At 40.0% G+C, this 26312-nt stretch overlaps 1 protein-coding gene and 1 long non-coding RNA gene across 4 annotated transcripts in view; one reads left to right on the top strand and one right to left on the bottom strand.

Moving 5' to 3' along the window:
• The window catches only part of LOC103674417, a 43946-nt gene extending 43364 nt beyond the window's left edge, over positions 1 to 582 (bottom strand). The window contains exon 1 of one of the 3 annotated variants that reach the window (XR_571637.2): positions 337 to 582. This is a non-coding gene — a long non-coding RNA (uncharacterized LOC103674417). The remainder of the gene's footprint in view (positions 1 to 336) is intronic. The other 2 variants (XR_571635.2, XR_005836896.1) reach the window with 2 other exon arrangements.
• An 85-nt stretch (positions 583 to 667) lies between these two features.
• Positions 668 to 24393, top strand: CRLS1 (cardiolipin synthase 1). Its single transcript, XM_040637991.1, has 7 exons — positions 668 to 1108; positions 3709 to 3846; positions 8680 to 8809; positions 19014 to 19099; positions 19978 to 20046; positions 21554 to 21645; positions 23414 to 24393. The coding sequence occupies exons 1-7, from the start codon at positions 803 to 805 to the stop codon at positions 23499 to 23501; spliced, it is 909 nt and encodes a 302-aa protein (XP_040493925.1). The 5' UTR covers positions 668 to 802; the 3' UTR covers positions 23502 to 24393.
• The last annotated feature ends 1919 nt before the right edge of the window (positions 24394 to 26312 follow it).

Raw genomic sequence — 26312 nt, 5'->3', positions numbered from 1 at the left:
AGAGCAGCCAGCCAGAGAGAGAAAGAACACAAGCAGGGGGAGTGGGAGAGGATGAAGCAGGCTCCTAGCGGAGGAGCCTGATGTGGGGCTCAATCCCACAACGCTGGGATCACGCCCTGAGCCGAAGGCAGACCCCTAACGACTGTGCCAACCAGGCGCCCCAGTAAACACTTTCCTGGTAAACAATTAGTAATTGCCACTATTGTCATTTTCAAATACCCATATTTTTGGCTCAGAAGAGGGAAAAGGGCAGGGAGCTTGTACTAATGACTTCTGTACTAGACGCTTCACTAATATTTCAACCTTCCAGGAGCACCCCCGGAGCGCCGCACACACCTCGGAGGGGACCTTTCTGCAGGTCTCCGGCCTCGGAGGGTTTCAGGCCGAGGCCCAAGACGGCTCCGGCTCTCTCCGACCACATAGGCTGCGCCGTCACCCAACCCTGCTAGTTCCTGTCTTCCCCTCCCCGCGGACCTCAGCTCCTGACTGTGGGTGGAGAAAAACCAGCACCTCGAACCTGCGGCTCGCCGAAAGCCCACGGTGCCTAACGGCACGCGCCTCCCGCTACCGCCGGGGGCGCTGGGAAGTCCAGCGCCGACGGTGTCGCAAAAGCGTCGCGAAGGCGTCCGTCCTTGGCGGCTCCGGGCCACCTGTATAAGCGAAGCGTGCTGGGGTTTGAAAACTGCTATGGAGGCGGCCGAGCTTCTCCAACGTTGCGGGAACTCTATAGAAAGGCGGCCCGCCGGTGCCCCAGGCTGCTGAACTCTCGCCGCCTGTGTCCTCGCGGCGCGGCGGCAGGGTCATGCTGGCTTCGCGCGTGGCGCGCGGCTCGTGGGGGGTCCTTCGCGGCGCGGCATGGGCGCCAGGGGTGCGGCCGGGCAAGGGGCGCGCCCGCGGGGCTCTGCTACGCTCGGTGCCTGGCTGCCTAGGCTGCCTGGTGGAGCGCTGGTGGCTGCGCCCGGCCGCTCTCGGCCTGCGACTGCCTGGGGCCGGCCCACGGGGCCACTGCTCCGGCGCGGGGAAGTCGGCCCCCAGGCCCGCAGCTGGAGGGGACGCCGCCGCGGAGGCCCGGGGCGGCCGATGGGGCCAGGCGAGCGCCGCTAGCCTGGTACGTACCGAGGAGGAGGCGGAGGGGCGACCCTAGGTCGGGGTCGTGGGCCCTCACGGGGATCGGACTTGGACGAGAATAACGTGCTCTGACTGGCCCAAGTCAGACGTTTCCGTTCCAGAACTTGTAAACCGTTCCCTGAAGAGGAGTAACGGACAAGTCATTCAGTTGGGATTAATTTCAGAGGTGCCAACCGAGTCCACCTTCAGGCGGTCAAGTTAGAATCCCTCCTTCCCTGCCCCTTTTCTGTCCGCACCTTCAGCGGGATCGGCCTCAGGATATTGCATTGGTAAAAATAGTCTTCACTTGTCTTATTAAGTCTATTTTTAATTCTCTGAAGCCATTCCCCAATGTTTAGGGCAAGTCAGTAGGAATCTTTAGGAAAGTATAGCAAGTTTGGTTCACTATCATTTGACCTTTGGTAACCGTATATAAGATGAAGGATAATTAAGTCGTAATTAAAGGATTCTTTAATCTCTATAGAAAAAGATTACAACTCTCTTTTTGAGGTAATGGAACGAATTATTTGTCCACTTACCTTTTGAAATACTGCCCAAGCAGAAGACACCAGAGTATGAATGTGGAAGAGCTTTTGATGTCATGTTAGCAAGACTCATGCAATTATTACATCTTCAATTGTTATGTCTTCAGTGGGCCCTTGTACTGCTTTCATCAGTTGTACAGCATGGGTTGAGGTGGCCACATCCTGGCCGGGGTCTCAACTCCACTAATAGCTAAAGTATGTCGGGGTTTGAATGCTGAATGCTTTGAGGTTGCCATATCGTTGCTGAAGTCCTTCCCAGAGCGGCAGTAGTTGGTGGAGTATGCCACAGGTTATCTGGTTGGGTAATCTGCGATTAGCTCTCTTAATTTAGAAACTTTTCCAAATTTAATGATTAGAAATTAATGAGGTACTTTAAAATATTTGGAACTAAAAAGAACTCTTTCACTATTCCAGCATTATACTTCTGTTGATTAATTCACCAAATGAAATGATCTGGATATTTGCAACTTTAATTTTGCCCTATGGATATTTCTGAGATTAATTTTGGGACTCTATTTTGACCTTTTGCTTTATGATTCCTTTTTCTCAGTCATGAACTATGGTTCTCCCCACCCCCCCCACCCCCCCCACCCCCCCGAGTTGCTGTAACATTGAATTAGTGTTTGACTTATTCTGTACCACATTATGGTAAACAGACTTATCTTTTTTCTCTGGATTCTGAAACACTGTGACCTTTGAACTTGAATTTGGAATATGTTCCCAGAATTTTCCCATTTAATTACATAATGTGGTCTACTTTTAATAAAGGGTCCTTGAGTAGAGGTTTGTACTGCTTCTTGTTTGGTGATTGTTTCCTGGAAAATGTGAAGTTTTTCTGTAGCTTTCAGTGACAGTATTTTGCCGTAACAACCCCATTATCCCTCCAGACGAAGGTAAACATTTCTTACCTGTTTGTTTATAAACACAAATTTAGTATCTTTAGAGAACTGCTTTTTCTTATGGGACAGTTCATGGAATTTTAAAAGATTTCTTTAGAAATGGAAACTGTCACTTTAAAAAAAAAATCAAAGTTAAGTTTCAGATTAATTGGTTACTGATTAAGAGTAAGGTTAGTCTTGTGAGGAGATAGTCCCATGGGGTACAGTTGGCAACCTTCACCAGTGGAGAAAAAGTCCAGGCTTTAGGCAGACGTTTTCTTGGTATTATTTCTGTATCCTGTTGGCCAGGGTATCTTAGCTCCACTAGGGTGAGGCTTTTTAATGTTGAAATATTCTCATGAAATAGATTTTGTTTGGCAAGGAAGTAATGTTCTTCATAGTAGCTGCCAAAGAGTCCTTTTGTTAGTGCCAACTTCAAACAACTTGGCTCCAAATGAAGTTTCAAGGAATCCTAAAGCCCTCAGATTCTAGGTGGGAATCTTAACATTTCATTTTCATGGCTATTTTGAACAGATTTACAAAATTTCTCTTTATTTCCTAAGGATCTCAATCCCTATTTCTAGCTCTATTTTCTTCCAGCAATTATCAATTTAGTGATGAGATCATGGAATTAAATTTTTATTCCTCTTTATCGTATGTCCATACACTGTATAGCATTTAGCCTTCTTTTGATGGGTATGTACAGAGGAGGGAGGGAGGTTATTTACAATAAACATCTTAAGCCAAAATGCCTGGGGTTGATAATTTGGCTTTTTTTTTTTTTCTGACCCTTCATCTAGCCTGTTTACTTGAAGTATAAGATCTTGAAGTTATACTTTTAAAAGCAGAGTGTTGTAAGATTTGAATTCTAGTCATGAGGTCCTATATTAAAGCCTTGACCCATATGGTAAACAATGCATGTTTGTTCTTTTCTCTCTTTAGGAAGTGTGTGGGGGTGTGTGTGTATAGCACTTTATGGGCATACGACCTATCTTCATCTTCTGTATTCTGGACAGTTTTAGAGCTATGGTCTGTAAACAACAGACTGGATTTTAAAGCTCAAAGTATTAAAGTTTATGAGCTTCTGACTCCTAAGTTGGTGTAAGCATATTTTTCTAATAGAGTTAAAGTATGGATTCATAGCATTTAATTTAAATTTTGTTGTCTTTGTGTTGCAGTATGAAAACCCATGGACAATCCCAAATATGTTGTCAATGACGAGAATTGGCTTGGCCCCAGTTTTGGGCTATTTGATTATCGAAGAGGATTTTAATATTGCACTAGGAGTTTTTGCTTTAGCTGGGCTAACTGATTTGGTAAGTTGTAAATGCACTCCCCGTTGTGCTCCCCTTTCAAATCCCAGGGTCTCTGGTACACTTAGTCTGCTTTTCCCTGGAAGGAAATCCTCAAGATGAATTTGACCTAGTACTTTGTATAAGTATTTGCCTTTAGCATCTGTGTGGGACTCTGTATTTTTTAAGGGATCTAAGGAAAGAAGTGGAACTTGTTGGGAGGCATGGGAGAGGTGCTTTTACTCTTGTTTTTTTTTTTTTAACTCTTTTGTAAAAGAAAAACCCTTAGAAATTCCCAAGGAGCCAAGTATTTGCTTTAGGGATAGAAATAAAGGAGAGAAGTTGTGAGACTACTTTTCTATTTATTGTGATAGAAATATTCTGATCTTTAACAACAGTTGGTTTTATTGGTGGAGGGAGAAACAGTGGGTCAGTTATTGTGACCAGGGAGCTTGTAGAGGTCAGAGCTCTGTGCAGGTTTATGCTGGTGGGAGGCTATAGGCACGCACACAGATTGATTTCTGATCCTTGCTCTGCAACCCTCTGACTACCCGGCAGAAGATACCGCCCTGGGCCAGGCATTAGGCATCCTTCCTTCTTCCACTCCCCCTAGTAGATGGACAGATGGAAAAAGATCTTCTGTACATCACTGTCAGTTTTGGGGGAGGGAAGGATTTATTTGGATTATATCAAATTAGAACTTGGAAAACAATTTTATAACAGAAGGCAACATATGTATGAAATAGGCTTTTGTGGACTGACCAGCCATCAGCATGTATGACATTACTTGTATTTATCACCCACTTTATTGTGTGAGGGATTTGAAATGACTTAAAATTACATGTCCTACAAAAACCCAGTTGAGAAAAGTGGTGGAAAGACAGAGGAAAAATTTAACATCAGGGTAAAGTTAGCATGTAGAAATAAATACATTATATCCTGAATACATTATACTCTCGTACAGGGCTGGTCTGAGATCCATGTGACCACCCAGACACGCGGTAATGATTTGGTGCCTCTTCGTACTGGCTTATATTTGAAAAGTATTGCCTGATACTTATTTAGTGAGAATGAAGATCAGCTAATTTTCTATAAATAACAGTTGTATAGTATCTGTAGTGTCAGCTATTCCCTTTGAGATTCACAGAAACAAAATCCCACCTGCCCATTAGCATTGGTGAACAGTATAGAATTAAATGAAGAATTTGCAGGGTAAACAAAGGACATTTGCATTATTATATAGCATTTCCAAATATGCATCAAAAATAGTCTCTCAAAATGGTTCTCACTCTTTTTTTCAGAGTTTAGCTCCTGTTTGTCACTATTTCTCCCCATTCTCACAATCTTTCTTTTTTTTGTGCCTGCTTTTATCTCTGAAGCCTGAAGGTCTTCACTCAGATACACTCCAGGTCTGTCAAAGGCCATTATATTGCTAATGGATTTTTTTTTTTAATGTAACAGACATCTTTTTTAGTTACTGGATTTGCTTTTCTTTTGCTTGTACCTTTTTTTTAGCTGCCACAGGAGATTGCAGTATTCACTGAACTCAGAGAGACCTCATTTACATTTTTCTAAATCTTTATAACCGCGTATGTGAAAACCTGAGCTATCTAGCACCATATTTCACATTTATTTCATGGAGGTTTTGATGCCTCTAGATTGGCCACTGGCAGATGGCGGAAGTCATGGAGAGTTTAAGCAGGGGAATGACAAGGCCTGATTTATGTTGTATATGGGAAATAGGTTGTAGGAAGGCAAGAATGGAAGCGGAGAGACTGGTTAGGAAGCTTAGAGTTACCTAGGGGAGTGGCAGTGGTAGTAGCTTGGACTGGGATGGGAGTTTGGAGAGAAGTGAATGAGTTTGGGATATGTTTTGGAGATAAGAGTTGATATGTCAGTGGATTGCACATGTGCAGTGAGAGAGAGATGTCTGATGAGCTGTTACTTTTTTGTTTTCTTTTCAACGACTAGTGCATGAAGGTAACAATTTTTGTGATGAGCAACACTCAGGGTAGGACAGAGTTGAAAAGTACCAAGAGTCGTTGTGCCTGTCAACGTAGAGGTATCAGTTGGGTAGTAGTAGTTTGAAGTTGGAAGAAGTCAGGGTTAGAGATAAATTTGAGAGTTATCAGCGTGTGGATGGTCAAGTCTGGGTGAAATCATTTAGGCCGGATTAAAGAGAAGGGGTCAGAGAAATGAGCTGTAGGTGGAGCAAGAGAAAAGGAGCCAGTAAAGGACACAGAAAGAACAGCTGGTGAGAGAGGAAGAAAATTGCGCCATCAGGTGTCCCAGAAGTGAAGTGAAGACAGTGCTTCCGTTGTGTTGAGGTCAAGTATGCTAAAAACGTAGGATTCATTGGTGATCTTTATGAGCACCATCTCTAGAGGAGTGGGGACGATCAGAGTGTGTTGGCAACAAACGTGAGGTATAATGACAAAGAAATCGTTTTGAGAAAGTTTTGCTTTGCAGGGGTATAGGGAAGTGTAGGGTCAAGGAAGGGTGGTTTTTAAAGCTCTATATACTGGGGAAATTTTTGTTGTTAATTAACTGGTTAATTAAATGACCAGATAGAAAGGAGGAGAATGATGATGCAGGAGAGATGGGGGAGAAGAGAGGCAAATCACAGAAGGTGAGAGGGCCTAGGATCATGAATCAGGGAAGGCGGAGAATGTATATGGACGCAGCAGGTAGGTGGTAGATTTGTGGGTGGGAATATAAGGGAGTGCTAATGATCTGTTTCTGTTTTTCAAGGAAAGTATAGATATGATCACGTGTTAGGGTGAGAGGCTTTGGGAGTGAAGGAGGAGTGGGCTTGAAGTGAGAACAGACAGTGTAAAAAGAGAAGGTAAACAGGTGTGGGATTGCCAGGCAGTGTGGAGTGCCCACGGGAGATTTATGATCCTGATTTTGAAGCGAGAACAGTTAGCCCACTTATGTGTTCTTGAGCAATGGTCAGTTGAATAGGTACAGGCCTGGAGTAAGTACATGGATAGTTGTGTGTAAGCAGGGTGGCTGGAGAGGGAAGTAAGGGAGTTACAGATATTTGCAAAGGTGTGGTGACGTTGATGACCTTGGAATCTAATGTAGGTAGAGGAAATGGGGAGAACAGATGGGAATGCTAGTGAAAAAGTGAAAGTTTAAGTTCCTTGAGATCAAAAACTGAACTGAAACCTGAATCTTCCAAGTCCCCGATGTCCAGTTCTAGGTACTTTCTCTTAGACATTGTTACGTGTAGTATATTTATAAGAAAATAGGTTCTTTCAGTTGCTGTAGTTCTGGCTAGTAACTGCTTTTTGTTTTTGGCGATTTACTGAGTACTAAACAAGTATTAATTCCATTATGTGCTGAAGACAATCAACCCTTTGAGGTAGGTTATACAGATGAGGAAAGGGAAGCTTAGGCGAAATAATTTCCCCAAGGTCACATAGTAAATGGCTGAGCCAGGACTTGAACCAGTTATGTTCTGCTGCCAAAGAGCAAGTTCTTAACCATTTATGTTCTGCTGCTAAAGAGCAAGTTCTTAGCCATAGGCCTGTAACTAACTCACTGGAATACTTGAGATACAGAGGACTTATTTATCCTTTAAAATGTACATGTTAAATTTTATCTAAATTAATTTCTCCTTGGTTCTTTCTCCTTGGAAATAGGACTAGAAAATTCAAACATTTGTTGAAGCTTGAAATTAAATAAAGTGAGTGAAAGCCAGGTAGAGACCTGGAAAGCCAGAAAATAACCTCCCTTATTTAATGGGAATAGGTGATAGATAGATACTTGGTTTCAATTCATCTTGTGGCTCCAGGGTGATCAGATCTTTCCATTTCTCAAGTGAAACTAGAGATCTGGATTTTTGTGGTAAGACTTTGGATATTTAAATGTTGGCAACTAATTTACAGTTTTAAAAACTCTGGGTAGGTTAAGTAAAAAGCTGCTTACAGGCTCCATCGGCCCATTGGTAACCATGTATGACGTCTGCTTTTAAAATATAATTGGTTTCCAGGAATAAGGAATAAGTAATTTGCATATCAAGATTTTTAAGTAGTCCAGGTACAGAGGGTTGTTTTGTTTGTTTTTTTTTTTTTTTTAAGATTTATTTATTTTAGAGGATAGAAAGAAAGCACACACGTGCAGGTGAGGGGAAGGAAAAGGGAGAGAATCTCAAGCAGATTCCCCGCTGAATGTGGAGCTGAATGCGGAGCCTGATACATGGTTTGATGTCAAGACCCATGAGATCATGACCTGAGCCAAAACCAAGAGCTGGACATTTACCCAACTGAGCCATCCAGGCACCCCTGAGGATTGAGTCTTTTATTCACATACAGTCAGACATGGAATTAACAGTTGCACTAAACAAAAAAGAAAAATAATAACAGTGAAAACTTAGAGTGTTGGATCGTGTCATAGAAAAGTAGGTAGGAGTGAAAATCCAAGTCTTGCAGTTAAAAGGTAGTCCTTGCAAGCACTTAAGCAGCTATTTTGGCTGTAGTCAAATAGCCCAAGGCTCAAAGGAGGGGCTCCCAGTCCATGTTCCGTCAGCCTTGCTTTCTGTGGGTTTTTTGGGGATTCTTTAAATCTCTAAATTTGTTTGGGTTCAACCCACAAAGGGGCCTTATGAAAATAAAATAAATACCAGAAGGCCTTGAAAAGTACTGTAGAAAAGTGAAGTTGTTTTTAGACCAGTTGGTAATTTGAAAGCTAAACATATACCAGTGAAAGAGTGAGAAGGTTTGGGAGTAAGAAGCAGAAGAGGTTTTATTAACATTTTATGAAAATATAGTTGTTATTCTGGTATCTGTTAACTTTCAAGATATCTACTCTGTACCTATTATGACATTTATTAAAAAAAACTTCTATTTTCAGTTGGATGGATTTATTGCTCGAAACTGGGCCAATCAAAAATCAGCTTTGGGAAGTGCTCTTGATCCACTTGCTGATAAAATACTTATCAGTATCTTATATGTTAGCTTGACCTATGCAGATCTTATTCCAGGTAAGAACGCCATCATGCGTACTTTTAAATAGCATAGGGAAGAGTGACATTAGTCAGTTTAGGATTTCTCTTGATTGAGAGACAAATAACTTTTGTTCCGAAAGTATGTTTTTCAACCTTAAAACTGTTTCCCTAATTTTAAACCATTGAACTGTTTTGCTTGTCAAGCCGTTATTTTACTTTAGAATTTATGTCCTTGCTTTATTAGTGGAATCTGTTGTTTTCTTAGATTGTTTAAAGTTAAATTTAAGCAAGTATTATTTCGCATTGCCACTTCATATTAGTTTAGAATTTTTTGAAACGGTATTTTATATTCTTAATTAGTGCCTGGTTTTTTGCAAGCAATTTAAAGTTTTCTTAAGTCTATTACTTAATTAAGTGCAGTTTAATTATAAAAAATGAGAGCTCTGAAATCTCGAAAATGTTTATAAAGTTTCACATTGCTAGTTTTACTTAAGACATTGTTATGCAATTTCAAATCATATAGATACATAGTTTGTACATTATCTAAATACTCTAACAAAATTTTATGATCTTTTGCTTTTTATTTAGCATGCGCTTTTATGGTTGTTCATTTTCTACTTAAGCTGTATTTCTCAGTTTTCCTCCCTTGGTTTAGATTAAACTGTAAATTTCCAAGTGTTAGAAATAGAATCCGAGAATAAAGCAAACATAGCCACGATGTCTTTCAACAGCATGTTATTGTTGCCATTTGATAGGAAGAAGTGTAATGGCATTTCAGTCTAGTATAGTGTCCTCAATCTAGAGGCTCTTTTTCTCTTTCACTTTAAGGCTTTTAAATTCCCACACCAAATTAAAAAATGAACTGGATTAATGTTTATATTTATGTGTTTCTTTGAAAGTCAGAATTTTGGTGTATATATGGTTGAGGGTGTTGAAGGGGCAGGGGTACTCTCATTCTAATATAATTGGTTGGGGGGGAACCTAAGGAGCATTCTGTTAATGTTATTCAAGATCCAAATGACCTTGGATGTGTGTGCATGTGTGCACATACTTTCATGCCTCTAATTTTTTAGTTATTTTGTATTTAGTTGTATTTTACAAAGGTTGATCAGATATTTCCCTTTTGAACAAAGAAACTGTATCCAGGTTTTAGTATAATAATGTTGCTGTGAACATTTGCTATGAGGCTTACCTAAATACTTGGTGTAGGTTGCTTTGCAAGCTGACAATTCTTTTTTGCCATTATTCTGGGAATTTGTGTTGTCTCTCTTCTGTGTTGGGTCTATTTTTCCAAATTCCCGTGGCTTCCTTGTTGAGAGTTTCCTTTTGGTGGAGTGCAACCTCCTGTTGTTTCCTGTGTAAGGATGCAGTGTGGCAGCCAGAGTTTTGAAAGTTCACAGTGTCTTTATTCTAAAGACATCTAAAATGTCTTTATCCTACCCTCCATACTTGATTGAGATTTGAATTGGGTGTAATTTTCAATTGCAGATCATTTTCACTCAGAATTTTGAAGACCCTGTTCTGTAGACTTCCAGATTCCCTCTTGCCATTGAGATGTCTCATGCCATCTGGTACCTTTTCCTTTATATGTGATTATGTTTTGTATTGGAAAGTTTTTAGGATTTTTTGTTTGTTTACATTTTTTCTAGTCGATGTTTTAGGAAAAAATCTCTCTCCTAAAAATTAAACTTTTTAATTCTTTCTGTGGGTATCAGGTTATCCAGGCACTTTTTTTTTTTTTTTTTAAGATTTTATTTATTTGAGAGAGAGTGAGTGTGTGAGCAAGCAGGGGGAGGGGCAAAGGGAGAGGGACAGGGAGACTCTGCGCTGAGTGTGGAGCCTGATGCAGGACCCAGTCCCGTAACCCTGTGATCACAACCCGAACGGAAACCAAGAATTGGATACTTTAACTGACTGAGCCACTCAGGTGCTCCTGTCCCAGCATTTTTTATTGAAAAGTCTGTACTTTCCAGACTCACTGCAATGTCCATATATACATGGATCTGTTTCTGGGTTGTCTTAGTTGTTCCCCGTTGATTTGTCTATTGCACTAGTACTGTCCTTCATTGTTACTGCTTTGCTAAAAGTCTTGATACCTGGTGGAGCAAGGCCTTCCACCTTTGATATTCTTACCCCTTTCCATTTTGTGTGTAAATTTTATTTTTTTAATAATATATTTTAAGTTTATTTATTTAAGCAGTCTCTACACCCAATATGGAGCTCAAACTCAGAACCTTGAGATCAGGAGCTCCATACTTCACCAGCTGAGCCCGCCAGGCGCCCCTTGTGTGTAAATGTTAGAATGAGCTTTTCAAGTTCCCCAGAAAAGCTTGTTGGAATTTTAATTGGGATTGCATTGAGTTTATAGATCTATTTGAAAGAATTGATATCTTTACAATATTGATCTTCCAGTCCACACTCGTGATATATTTACTCTATTTAGTCTCTTTTAAGTGTTGAAATGTTAGTTTTCTTTAGAGAAGTAATAAACAATGTTTTGTTAGATTTATTCCAAGTTGGTAATTACCAATCAAATCTTGGTAATTTTGATGCTTTTCTAAGTGGTAGCTTTTTACTATTTCATTTTATAATAACCACCTGTTGTTGATAGAATAAAAATCAATTCTATTTCTGATGTTGATTTTTGTGTCTAGCAAAACTTGTTAAACTTTTGTTCTAAGGGCACCTGGGTGGCTCAGCTGGTTAAGTGTCTGCCTTCAGCTCAGGCCATGATCTCAGGGTCCTGGAATCAAGCCCTACATCAGGCTCCCTGCTTAGTGGGGAGTGTGCTTCTCCCTCTCCAGAGCCTCTGCCCCTTTCCCCCCCCCGACTCCTGCGTGTACACACTCTTTCTCTATCAAATAAGTAAAATATTTTTAAAAACTCTTATATATAAATGTAAGTTCTCTTGGATTTTCTCCGTCCTCAATGATGGATTGTCTTTAATTAATGATAGTGTATTTCTTCTTTTACCTTTTCTTTTCCTTCCTTTTCTATACTGCACAGTACAGTGTTGAATAGGAATAGAGTCTGTGTTTTGTTTCCAGTTTCAAAAGGAAAGTTATCAATATTTCACTATTAAATAAGATGTTTCCTATAGGTTATATAGATATCCTTTTTTTAGGTTATGGAAGTTCACTTCTATTGGGAGTTTGCTAAGAGTTTTTATTACAGTTAGATTATGAATTTTATCAAATTATTTTTCTTCATGTATTTTTTATAATTTTTTATTATGTTAGTCACCATACAGTACATCCTTAGTTTTTGATGTAATGTTCCATGATTCATTATTTGCGTATAACACCTAGTGCACCATGTAATATGTGCCCTCCTTAGTACCCATCACCGGCCTATCCAAATCCCCCATCCCCCTCCCCTCTGAAGCCCTCAGTTTGTTTCCCAGAGTCCATAGTGTCTCATGGTTCATTTCCCCTTCTGTTTACCCCCCCCTTCATTCCTACTTCCTTCTCTTACTGAGCTTCCTTCTATTTCTTATGTTCCATAAATGAGTGAAACCATATGATAATTGTCTTTCTCTGCTTGACTTATTTCACTTAGCATAATGTCCTCCAGTCCCGTCCATGTTGCTGCAAATGTTGGGTAATCATTCTTTCTGATGGCTGAGTAATATTCCATTGTATATATGGACCACATCTTCTTAATCCAGTCATCTGTTGAAGGGCATCTCAGCTCCTTCCACAATTTAGCTATTGTGGACAATGCTGCTATTGAACATTGGGGTGCATATGGCCCTTCTTTTCACTACATCTGTATCTTTGGGGTAAATACCCAGTAGTGCAATGGCTGGATCATAGGGTAGCTCTATTTTTAACTTTTTAAGGGACCTCCACATTGTTTTCCAAAGTGGCTGTACCAACTTGCATTCCCACCAACAGTGTAAGGGGGATCCCTTTTCTCCACATCCTCTCCAACATTTGTTGTTTCTTGCCTTGTCAATTTTTGCCATTCTAACTGGCGTAAGGTGGTATCTCATTGTGGTTTTGATTTGAATTTCCCTGATGGCTAATGAGTTTGAACATTTTTTCATGTGTCTGTTGGCCATTTGTATGTCTTCATTGGAAAAGTGTCTGTTCATATCTTCTGCCCATTTTTTGATTTGATTATTTGTTTCTCGTGTATTCTTCATGTATTATGACATGAGTCATATTTCTTTTTCCTTTTAAGCTATTAATGTGTGGTGAATTACATTACTGATTTTCTAATGTTAAACCAACCTGAAATTCCTTGTATAAATCCGGTTTGATCATGATAGGTTACGAAAATATTGCTAAATTTAGTTTCTGCTATTTTGTTGGAGATTTTATATCAGTATTCACAAGATTGGCCTGGAATTTTTTTCTCTGAATATCCAGCAAGGATATATAAAGTTTTACTATCAAATTTATACCAATCTCATAGTAAGAGTTAGGAAGTCTAGGTTTTTTTCCCCATTCTTGGGAGATGTTTGTGAAATTGCAATATTCATTCTTTAAATGTTTGGTAGAACTTACTGAAGCACTGAGGACTGGAGTTTAGGAAAGAGTTTTCAAATAGGTGATTCATTCTTTTTGTTATAGGATGATTCAGATTTTCTGGTTCATCTTTTGTCTGTTTGGTAAGTCGTAGTGTTTTTCTGAGAACTTGTCTATTACAACTACATTTATAAAGATTGACCATTCACTATTTATGGTATCCGTATCAACTTTTCGATGTCCTTAGGGTATGCAGCAGTACCCTCCTTTTCATCCTGATTATTAGTTATTTGTCCCTTCTTTGTTTTTTTCCCTTGAATTGTCTCAACAGAGGTGTGTCCGTTTTATGAATCTTTTCAAAGAACCAACTTTGGGCTTTTACCACTTCATTAAATCTTGCTTGTTTATTTCTTTCTCTGGATTTCCCTTGCTGTTCTTTTTCCAAATTCTTTAGATTGGTTCTGTTTAGTAGAAATACAATAGGAGCCATATATGTAATATAAAATTTTCTAGTAGCTATATTAAAAATAAAAGGGAACAGGCGAAAATAATTTTAGTAACATTTAACCTACTAGATCAAAAGTATTGTCATTTCGATGTGTAATCCATAAAAAATTAGTGAGTTTTTCTTCATACTATGCTCTCAAAAGCCAGGGTCTAGTTTTTATTTTACAGCACCTCTCATTCACCAGCCACATTTCAGGGACTTTACTTTCCCACGTGGCTAGTGGCTGTTGTGTTGGAACAGCACAGCTGTAGATGAATATATGTCATTCCTTTCAGCTTTTCTGAAGTTGACATTTAGGGCTGTACATTTCATCTTAAGTACCCCTTTCACTGCATCTCGTATGTTGTTAAAAGTATGTTTGCCATTATTGAGTTCAAAATATTCTATTTCCATTATAATTCTTTCTTTGATTTAGAGGGTTAACGACTGCGCCACCCAGACGCCCCTAGAGGGTTAGTAAAAATGTATTTTTTAATTTGTGGGTTTTTCTAGCTATCTTTTTATTATTAATTTCAAGCATAATTACCTTATATCCAGAGAACATGCTCTGATTTTAGCCCTTCGGGCCACTATACAATTTTTTTTTAAAGACTTTATTTATTTATTTGACAGAGAGAGCACAAGCAGGGGGAGCGGCAGGCAGAGGGAGCGGGAGAAGCAGGCTTCCCACTGAGCAGGGAGCCCGATGCGGGGCCGGATCCCAGGACCTTGGGATCAAGACCTGAGCTGAAGGCAGACGCTCAACCAAGTGAGCCACCCTGACGCCCCCACAGTCAAATTTTATAAACATTTTACATGTTCTTCAAATGAATATGTATTCTGTGGTAGTTGGGTGTGATATATATATCCATTTGGTCAAGTTTTAAATCCTGATATTTAAGTCTTCCTGACTTCTTTTTTCTGTTTGGTCTGTTTGTTCGTCAGTTACTGAGAGAAAGAATAGATTAGTTTCCTTTGTGATTAGTTTTCCATTATTTTTCTTTGTAGTCTGATTTTTGCTTTGTGTCTTTTGAAGTCCTGCTGTTAAATGCATATAAATTAGGTTTTTTTTGTCTTCTTGGTAAATTGAATGTTTTATTTTGAAGTGAGACCCTCCATATCTTCAATAATGATCAGGTCAGTGTTTGCCTGATAGATAAGTCACTTTCAGTTTCTCCGTATCTTTATATTTGAGATATCTCTTGTAAATAGCATAAAGATGGGTGGGTTCTCTTTATTTTATCCAGTCTAATATTTTGTCTTTCAACTGGAGCATTTAATCCATTAACATTTACTGTGATTACTAATATTTGTGTAACAGTCTTCCATTTTATGTGTTTCATTTGGCTCATATGTGCTTTGCTACATCTGTATAGAGTATCATTATACGTGTTTTCCCTCTGTGACAGTTTGGCTGTGTTATACTGTTTCCATTTAGTTATTCTCAAAATTATATCATTCATCCTTATCGAAGTTCAGTGTTAATGAATCTGCACTCTGGGCCCTGCTTTACCGCCATTTATTCCTTTCTCAGCTTTGGTTATTGTTGCCAAACTTTAATATACTTCTTAAACCCACATGATATTGTTTTTACAGTGTTCATTTAGATGTATCTTCGTATTTACTTTTTTCTGGCTTACATTGTTTGGTGTATCTCAGACCTTCCATCTGGGATCATTTTCCTTTCATCTAAAGTGTATCTTCAGAAATGCTTTTAATATCGGTCAACTGGTAGTACATTCTTGTCTTTGTTTCTCTGAAAGTATTTTTATTTTCCCTTTATTCTTTTGTATGTATGAGAACATTTTATTCTTTTGTATGTGTGAGAATATTTAAGTTCCACTCTCCTAGCAGATTTCAGTTCATACAATACAGTGTAATCAGCTACAGTCACATTAGATCCTCAGACTTTATTCATCTTTAAAGTAGATGTTTGCACCCTTTTATCAGGCTCTCCCTATTTCTGCCATCCTCCAGCCTCTGGGAGCCACTTTTTTACTTGCTGTTTCTATTTCAACTTTTATTTTAATTTTTAAAAAATTCCACATATAAGTAATACTGGGCAGTATTTGTCTTTCTCTGATTTTGTCTTTGTTCTTGAAAGCTATTTTTATTGAGTATAGAAGTCTGGGTTGTTAGTCATTTCAGCACGTTTAACATATTCAGTTTTCATTTCTGTTGTTGGTATAAAAGAAGTCAACTGCTAATCCATTTCTTTTTTGAAGTTAACTGTTTTTACTCTGGCTGCTTTTAAGATTTTCTCTTTGTCTTTGGGGTTTTCCACAGTTTCATAGTAATATCTTGGTATGAGTTTCTTTTTTATTTATCTTGCTTGGCATTTGTTGGGCTTTTTATGGTATCTTTAATCAGTTCGAATTAAAGTAGTTCTTGCTAACAAACGTAAAACTGGGAAGTTTGTTGCATCTTCTTATTTTTATACTGCCTGCATTTTTGTAAAAGTTACATCCACCTAGATTTGAATAGCTTTGTTTCCTCGAGAGTAAGAAATGTGCTTTCTTCCTCAGCTAGGATAGTAAATAATTCTGCTTTTCCTCTTGCTCTTTCTATGGAAGGGAGAGATAAGGATGAAAACAACTTACTTGATTTGGGATGTGAGTCTAAGTTAATTTCTACTGGCTTATGTGCGTTTGTTCTGCCACATTTTCTAAATTCTGATTCTTTTCTGTATCTTGTATTATTTCAGGTTTACTGTATAGCAAATTCTAATTGCTGGTTTGAATCCATTTCTGAAATAATTATTCTGTTATTTTCAGTGCAAGAACCTATAATATTGATAATGACCATTTGTGATATGTAAAAGTTACTTTGTTTTATTAATTTCTCTTGAATGCTAATAAAATTAGCCTATAATGTACCTCCTTGTTGCAGGCATGACCTATTTCAGATGGGGTTAGCAAGTAGGGAGGAAAACCTTGGAGCAATCCCTTGACGCATTTTACACCCTCCTACCTCACTAACACACTATCTTACTCTGAGAGGCAAAATGAAAGCTGTTTTAGCCCTGGAAGAAAAGGGAAGGGAAGGCTGGGGAGAAAGGAGGAGCAGTTAGAAGATGCAAAAGCCAGGGAACTGGATAAAATTGCCCAAAGAACCAAAGTAAAGGCCTGTATATATACTGTCAGTTGGCAGAGGCCTTAGAGATCCCCTGTCGAGGCAGTGTGCCAGCCTGGCTGTATGTGCCAGTCCCCCAGGGAGCTTTCATCTGTGCTTCTGGGAAGCTCTCCCAAGGTGATTCTGTGCTGGGCAGTCAGTTTGGATAACACTTGAGGTTTGTTAACTTTCCCTTCCTCCACCAGGCTGTTACAGATGGTAAGCTGAGTCCAGAGATGCTGATTGCGACTCACACGGCTGGGTTGGAGCCCTCCCTGTACGCTGGCCACAGCATAGGCTATGAATTCCCTAGGTTCCATTCTTAGGTCTCTGGCTGTACTGCTTACTATACTGTTTACTAGTGGTACAGTACTAGTACTGGCTGTATTACTCACTAACTGGTGACCTTGGCCAGATTATATAACCTGCCTAAGGCTTGTTTTCCTTATTTGTAGAATGGGGATAGTGATGGTCCCTGTTCTGTGGAGTTGATACATAGATTAAATGATAATATGTATGAAATGCTTAAAACAGTGCCAGATACTCAACAAATGGTAGTGTGGTTGTTACTAGTTACAACAAGAGCCTAAGTCTTTGCAGCGTATTGAATTGCCTCGTCTCTTTTGCAGAAACCTCTTATTTAGGGTTAAGACCTAGTCTCTTTTCCTCTGTGACGATGAAATACACTAACAGGTGTTTACTCTCTTCTAAAGTTATGTTTAGGAGGTTTACTCTATGTAATTTGCATGAGTTTGCTGCTTCTTAAAATCTGATGGTTAGATTTGCCAGCTAATGGTTGCTGTAGAAAAGTCTGTTTTATAGACAAAAATCATGGCTGGCTTGGTTTGTTACTTGGCTCGTACAGCTGTGTCTTCTGTGTGCTCCAAATGCCATACTTGAGTGGTAGATAAGCATTTTCTCTTTCAAACAGTCTTGTCATCAAGGACTAGGCCACCGATCTACAATTACATCATAGCCGTAACCAACAGAGATTTAAATTGTAATCTGTAATTAGATTTTGCTCAAGTTGCAGAACGAATAGAATGTCCGAACTGGAGAGGACCATAAATATGATCTCAAAAGTAATTCATAAAAGAGCTGTTTGAAAGTATTATGGAAGGGATACACATGACCCTGTTATTTTAGTTTGTAACAATTTAATTGAGTGTCAGGATTTTTTTCTTTTTTAAAAAATATTTTTTCTAATGAAAGCAATGTATGTTCATAGTTAAGACTTCCTATAGTGTAGAAGGATGTGAAACGAAACAGGACCTTTGCTCTCCCATTGTTATTCAACAAGGAAGCAGGGGTTCTTTGGGTATTAACCTAAAGTACTTTGCTGGCTCTGGCTTTGGGTCCATGCTTAGAACCTTTTAGAAGAGCAGAGGGAGAGGGAGAGAGAATCTTAAGCAGGCTTCATGCTCAGCACAGAGCCTAACATGGGGCTCGATCTCATGACCCTGAGATCATGACCTGAGTCGAAACCAAAAGCTGGACTCTTAACTGACTGAGCCACCCAGGTGCCCCCATGCTATAGAATCTTAAGGATAATGAGACAATTATCAACAGATTGGATTCTTTTTAAATTAGAATTCGTTGAATGAATGGGGCAGGAGAAAAATATAGCAGTTGCCTGGATAGGGACTGGCCAGACAAGAATGAAAATATTTGGCTTTTCCACAAGTGTTACATACAACAAATTTTACTGCTTATAAAATAGTCTAGAATGGAGAAGCCATCAGAGCTCCTGAGTCGGCATAATGGTTTGAGTCAGTGTCTTTTCCAGTCTCTACCGTCTCATTCATTCCATGTGAGTATAGTAAGCATGGTGATCATTTTTCCAAATTCACAAAGCTGAGAGGTCACAAAGGAGGCAGTGGGGGCTGAGTAGAGCTGACACTAATACTAATAATGACAGCTTAAAAACATGAGCAAAAAGGAAAAAAGGCAAGAGGATTGACATTCTGAAAGGCAGACATAGTCCTTCACTTGGTTTGAGGGTAGGTTGAAGAATATAAAAATCAGTGGTTCACTGTAAGGACCCTAAACCATCAATGCTTATTTATAACATTTTTACTTCTGTGAAACACCAGTTCATAAGGCTGAATGAGGCTTTATTATCAGTAATTTTCAAAATCCTAATCAGAATTCTTTTATATTTGATTTTCAGTTCCACTTACGTATATGATAATTTCAAGAGATGTAATGCTGATTGCTGCTGTTTTTTACGTCAGATATCGAACTCTTCCAACACCGGTGAGTTTGTTTAAAAAAAAATTCTTTTATTATTACTTATAATGTAAGGCAAAAAAAAAAAACAAACCCCACAAAGAAAACCCACTCTATTGTATCCCAAGTGTCACTTTTTGGAAGTAATTTATGGCCATTGTTTTTTGGTCCTCTTTCCAAAAATTTCTTAAAACCACGCATAACTGTCATCTTGCTATTTTAATCACCCACAATGGTAGTTGTTCAGTGAACACATGAGTAATCAATTTTAAAAAGGCATGTTTATGAGTCAAAACCTTTTTAGTTGATAGCACGTAAAAGCCAGACCAGCTCGTCCTGTCCCTGGCAGCAAACTGTTGGGAGCATTTGTGTGACCCAGCTGCCTGAGTGAGCCTCTGCTGCGGATTGTCGGGAACTAGTTTGTAAAACCGCAGTTGTACGAGCACGGAATGGTTTGTTCGCATGTTTGTTTGTTGTGCTGAGATACTCGAGCAAAGCATGATAACCTCATCTTTTGGTTCTCAATCCAGTGAAAATAGCAGGATCTTACTCGTTTCATTTTTTAGTCTATGGAAGAAAATAGCAATAAGAGAAAGTTACTGAGTTTATTTAGAAAACAGATGTCATCGGGCAGACTTTAGGGTAGTTACTGTGTTAGAGTTTTCTAGGGATTGAGTAATCTGTAAATTAAAAAAATCTGTTTTCAGTGACCTGTGTATGATTTATAAGGAATATAGACACTGCTCATTTAGGGTAATAAAAGAAGATGCAGATAAAGGGCTTGTCTAGCATAGAGCCAGCATATGGTAAGTATTCAGTAACTGTTACCTACATATAATAACAAAATATTTGTTTTAAACTTGAATGATAAATTGAATAAACTTTCTCTTTTTGTTCTCTGCCAGCGAACACTTTCTAAGTATTTCAATCCTTGCTATGCCACTGCTAGGTTAAAACCAACCTTCATCAGCAAGGTAAGAGACACACACATCCTTTAAGTTATTCCCTTGTAAATGTTTATATATAAACCTCAGTCTGCAGCAGCTGAAAATGAGACCTATTTCAGCGCACTGACTGTAGGAGATAGAGAGTGAGGCCACTAACTCAGTTCTCTTGTGCTTCGAGCTTTTTGGGTCTTTAGTATACGCGTTGTGTTTTGCATTGGTGGTCTGAGCATTTACGTCTCTGAGTGAAGTATTAGGGTCACCGTTTTGGGAAGGTGGAGGGGGTGGAAATGTAATCGTATCTTGATTGAGCTACAAAGAAATTATGGAGGTTCCTTTGTAGTTTCATCACCCTCCTTTCTGTGGTGAAAACTGTAAAATCAGGCCCTTCGTTTTACCATTGATTATTACATGGAAAAGATAGGAAAAAGTTGTATTTACTAATGAACAACTGCTCCTCTTGGTCGTCCGTCCTGTTTTCCTGAGCCCCTTTCAGGACAGTAACTGTGCCAATCTTTGCATGCAGAGAACACACCATTAATGCCTCTGAAGGCATGTTTGTTTTTCTCGTAGCCTTGATAAGGTCATTGTGACAGAAGTTTAACAGGTTAGGGACACAGATCATCTTTGGGACAGAGGGGTTATTACTATTATACCTAAAACTCCCTGGGGGTGGACTTTTACCTACATTTATGGGGTTTTCTTTGGTTTTTTTTTTTTTTTTTTTTATTCAAGTGACTTATATTTGTAGCAAGTACAGCAGTTAGAGTGTAGCCCTGCTTAGAAAGGGACTCAAAAGGTGCAAGAAGTTGTCCAGACAATTGTATTATTTAATTTTTTAAGAAGAAGTGGAATCCTTGTCTTTCGGCTGCAGAATGGACGCTAGAACAGAGGTGCTTCTGTGCGCGTTTCCCACTGCTTCATCCTTCACACCCTCTTCCCCAGCATGCTTCTCAGCGCATTTTTGGTTCTGTTTTCTTCCTTCTCTCCTCCAAGCTGTCTTGTAGGGTAGGGGAACATACTCACTGCCTCCAGAGCCCCTCTTGTGGAGGTGAGTGCATTTCAGTGTCCGACCTGCTAGGGTTGACATTTGGACAAGCGAAGGCGCACTGGATGGCGTGCCGGAGAGTCTGGCTGCTGGGCTCGGTCCTGTAACCTGCTGTGACTGCACGCAAGTCATGTAGCTCATTACGTTTTACCGGTGGAGAGGTAGCTTCATTATTTCCACATCCACAGGGCTATTTTAACAGACAACTGAAAAAGGCAGAGAACGTTGCAGCGTTATTGAATTGCTGTGGAAATTCAGGGTAGTCGTATTTTCTGACAGATGCCCTTACCCTCACTGTAAATGAAGACAGATGAGCCGGTTAGTGAAGTTCCCGCTTGGGTGTAAATGCCAGCTTCTTTGGCAAGGATGTTACAGCACCAAGCATGCCGAGGGTATGTCATGTCACAGCACGATGGGCTGTGCCTTTGTCTCTTGCGCTGGAGACAGGATCTCCTTGGCACTGTTCATTTAGGACTTCTTTTGTTTTAGGTAAACACGGCAGTCCAGTTAATCCTGGTGGCAGCTTCTTTGGCAGCTCCAGTTTTCAATTACGCGGACAGCATTTATCTTCAGATACTGTGGTAAGTGTAGGGTTACTCTCTGAAAATGTCAACAAAATGGCTTATTGTGACAGTCTTAGAATTACTTGGTTCTTACCATGTTTATTGAGCACCAACCGGGTAAAACTGGGGGCTATATTTTATGACTGATACTATTCGGAAGTTCACTACCAAGCATGGGATATAGAAATCACAGGAGCTTTCATGCAAGTTAAAAGGGATGAGAGGTATAGATAAATTATTGGGGTTTTGGAGAAGGGAGGGATACTTGGTTCCGGCTAGGGAGAAGAGGGAAAGCCTCAGGGAGGAAGTGGCATTTGAGCAAGAGGCCTAGTGGGCTTATACAGGGAGAGACTGGGGGAGGTCACTGGGGTGAAGGACGGACCCTGAGCAAGGTCAGGTGTAGGAGAGTGGGTAGGGGAAGGTGTATCCAGCCTAGTGGTGCAGGGGCGTAGTGAGGCGGAAACTTGGAGAAAAGGCGTTTGATTTTTATTTCATTATCCTTACCTCTAGCTTTGAAATGTATCATCTTGGAAATATGTCAGGTTCAAACTTGCGGAGTCCAGATGTCCTGCACTGAACTTGAAGCACTGTGCTTTAGTGCACTTCAACTCTAATTAAAGCCTTGCTTGATGCAGTCTGAGCCAGGAAGTGGTTAGTTAACCAAAGTCAGTTAAGCTAAAGAAGCTTTAAAGATGATACACACGCTAAACATTTTATTTTCTAAAATATATGTGTACATTTCTTCTGATTCATCCTGCAGCTTTTGATAGAGGACCAATGCCTTTTCTTTGAATATTGGTCTATCTGTGGGAGTTTTATCTTTCTTGACTAAACTACATCCATAATACACCTCTCTTTTATTTTCTGTTTCTTTAAAGTGATATAAGAACTGAAGACATTTACAAAGCCGTCTAAGTATAGAAACTTTCTAGATTTTTACCATTTTTCTCCAGCCTGTCAACAATCATATTGCCTACTTTGACAGTAGTTTTTAGCAACTTACCTAGTGATAAAGAATTTTCTAAGTATCCCACTTAGTTCTCAGAAATAGCAACTCTTCCTTACATGCATGTTGCATTGGTTCAGGTGTGAATTTAGATGATCAAACTGGAACAGACAGCTTTGGGATCAAACAAAACTAGAGTCTCCGTGATCTGCTGCTGAGCTAGTGGAAGCAGACGCGCACGGGTGCGCTAAAGAGGAGCGCGCTCGGCCGCGAGCACCCAGCGGGCCGTGAGCATCACTCATGGAACTTCAAAGAATCTGGTGAATCTGGCAGTTCACTTAAGGAAAAATCATTTGAAAAACAACAACAACAACAAAACGCTGGCTTTTATTTAAAATGACTCAGATACTTGAATTCTGCAGGAAATAAAAGCCTAACACCCTCAGCAGCATGGAGCAGTGGAAAGAGTGTAGGGGCTCTGGAGTTGAAACCCAGCCAGGCTCAGACAAGGTTCTGTGGCCCTGAAGAGCTCCCTGGGGCTCCATCTGCCGCTCTGTAAGAGAAGGTTGTTGTGAAAATGAAATGATGGCATAAGACACCTAGAACAACGGCTGGGTGAAGGTGACGATGGCTAGTAGTATTTTTTTCCAGGTTCATTAACTCGCTTCTGTTTGACATTATCTTAAAAGCAGCAGCTGTAGATTCCTGGAGCTAAGAAAAGAATCACACCCATGGCCTTTTTGCTTTTTAAATAACTCTATTAAATGTATTCTTTGTGATTCTCAGGGTTATTGGGTTTGAGACTTGACAACTAACCTTTCTTTCTTTCTTCCAAAAAAGGTGTTTCACAGCTTTCACCACAGCTGCATCAGCTTACAGTTACTACCATTATGGTCGAAAAACTGTTCAGGTGATAAAAGGCAGATGAAAGCCATCGATCATCATTAGCAAGGAAGCAGTATACATCATTGGTGGCAGGGCAAGTGGAATCTACAGGAGTTCCCGTAGTTCGGGGTTCAGCTGGCAAAAGGACTTGTCAGAACAAACCATGTCATCAAAATTTAAGTAATGTGCATTGAAAATAAGCTTGATCATGGGCATATGCAGAATTTCCAATGTATTTTTAAATACAAATAAAACTATAATTTAGAATTTTTTTTATCTTAGGTTTCTTGGTTAATTTATAAGGTACCAATTATTCCAATGATCGTCAGTCACTTTTTAATACATTTTTAAGAAACATAGTCCAGAGTATGGAAACTGGAGTTGCCCCTTCTGTTTAACAGAATTTAGATGGCTTACAAAGCACTAGGGAATTTCCTGGGTTTAAGGATTTATCTGACACAACTTGGCCACACCAGTCTTATGTTTGATTTTTAGAACTGTGCACATTAATAGTTTGTGTGGTTTACACTTGATCATTTAGGATAATGACAATAAAGGTAGCTTAGTTGTGGATGAAGTAACCTTGTAAAGAAATTTAAAATGCAGTAAGTTTTGAAAATAATAAGATCACATCAGAAGGTATTAAGTTCATGTTCAGTAGTCTTCCAGCCTCTCAGGTGCCTACTAGTCTATGTATCAGGATAGCAAGCGACAAAGGTGGTTGAAATACGAAAGCATGTCCATTAGCCTACGCCGTGAGGCAGTGAGTTACATCATGCCTTCCGCTGTTTCTAACATAGCCATGTTTGTATGATGTTGGAACCTGTACTCACATGTTATGTAAATAATATGAAAGTGTATATTTTTCAAAGGTTTTTTAAATTTGGGGGTATCTTTTGTTAAGATATTAAAGGAATAAAAGAGCTGGAAAAGTACCTCCAGTGGTGGTGGTCTGTGTAACATGCTCTAATCCTCACTGTTGAAGTTTTCTGATGCATAAAGTCCATCCAGATACATCCCTTTCACTTACATTGTGAAAATAATTTCTTTGGGACTATCTGACTTAAAGTCCTTACTCTCACTCCAGCGTCACGTTTGGAAGAGTGGCAGACGTGGAGAGAGAGAGGGAAGAGGAAGACGATGGCTGTGGCTGGGTGCTTCCTCTTAACAGTGGAGGCCTATTGTCGCCCCCTGTCCCAAGTGTCACGTGAAATTGTGCAGTGAGCTTATCCAAACAGCTTGTCGAGCTGTGTTAACTTAAGATGGAACTTATAAGCAAAATTCATGCCTCTTGGCGGGGGCATCCTGGGATCAGCATGGCCCTCTTCTGCATTCGGTCCTAGCTTCCTTGTTCTCAGCTAGCAGCTGAGTTGCCCTTGGCTTGAAACGCACTGAAGCCTGCAGCTAGGACACTTGTCACTGAATCCGATGGAGGGTGGTGTGAGGGAAGAGAAGGGTGGCCTGTGGCTGGCCATTCTCCCTTTCTGGAACCCCCTGTGTAGGTTCATGGCTTGGGAGGCGGTGAGGATGGAGGTGGAATTCCCATCCAAGAGGCGCATTGAACACGCCTTGGCACTAGTGAAGTGGGAGCACAAAAATGTTTTAAAGTGAGAGAACTCGGGGCGCCTGGGTGGCTCAGTCGTTAAGCGTCTGCCTTCGGCTCAGGGCGTGATCCCAGAGTCCTGGGATCGAGTCCCACATCAGGCTCCTCTGCCGGGAGCCTGCTTCTTCCTCTCCCACTCCCCCTGCTTATGTTCCCTCTCTCTCTGTTAAATAAAATCTTTAAAAAAATAAATAAAGTGAGAGAACTCAAGATTAAGTATGGGAAAAATTAGGATTTTGCATTTCTTTATGTTTATTTCCTTGTTCAGTGTTGATGCTATGTGGAGTTACTTATGGCTTGGGCCCATAGTCTCTTTAGTATGAAGGTCTTAATCTGGCTCTGGTTAATAAACCTCAACCTATAGAAAAATGGTACAAGTTTCTTGAGGGTTTTGGATATTGGACTGTTACACAGCATGCATTCTTCTAGTTTACAAAACACTGGAATTGTATTAGGCATGTTAGAGTGTATATTCATATGGAGCTAAGCATGACAAGTTCATTTTGGTGCCTCCATGTAACGAATTCAGTCGTGACAGTGAGCTGAAAAAGGCGTTGAGATGATTACATGTCTGAAGTCTATGCTAGTCCCATTTTTGGTTTTTGCTTTCCAATTTTTAATCACGAGCTGGTAGATATCTTAAAAGATGGCTTAGTCCATTTCTCTTGGTTACATATGTGATGAAACTTGGGATCCACCTTAGAATTTTGGGAAGCCTTTTCAAAACTTCAAACACCTATTCAGGTCAAACTTGCATGGTTTTTGTGCTACAGCACATTGTGGAAACAAGATACGTGGGAATCAAACTTGACCTTTGGGGGTTTTGTTGTTTTTTTAAAAAATATTTATTTGAGAGAGAGAGAGCACAAGCGGGGGGAGGGGTAGAAGCAGACTCCCCACTGAGCAGGGAGCCCGACACGGGGCTTGAGCCTAGGACCCTGGGATCCTGACCTGGGCCGAGGCAGACACTTAACTGACTGAGCCACCCAGGCACCCAAACTTGATTTTTCTTTTCTTTTCTTTTTTTTTTTTTTTTAAGATTTTATTAGTATGAGCCTGGGGTGGGGGGCACAAGGAGGTGGAGAAGCAGACTTCCCGTTGAGCAGGGAGCCCAACCCGGGGGCTGGTTGCCATGACCTTGAGATCATGACCTGAGCTGAAGGCAAACACTTAACTGAGCCACCCAGGCGCCCCTTGATTTTTTTTTTTTAACAAATAAATGCTGTTTGGGGTTGAATTGTGTCTCCCCAA

Source organism: Ursus maritimus, unplaced genomic scaffold (genome assembly GCF_017311325.1).
Source record: "Ursus maritimus isolate PB19 unplaced genomic scaffold, ASM1731132v1 scaffold_22, whole genome shotgun sequence".
NCBI lineage: Eukaryota > Metazoa > Chordata > Mammalia > Carnivora > Ursidae > Ursus > Ursus maritimus.
This window is presented reverse-complemented; position numbering and strand designations above follow the sequence as displayed.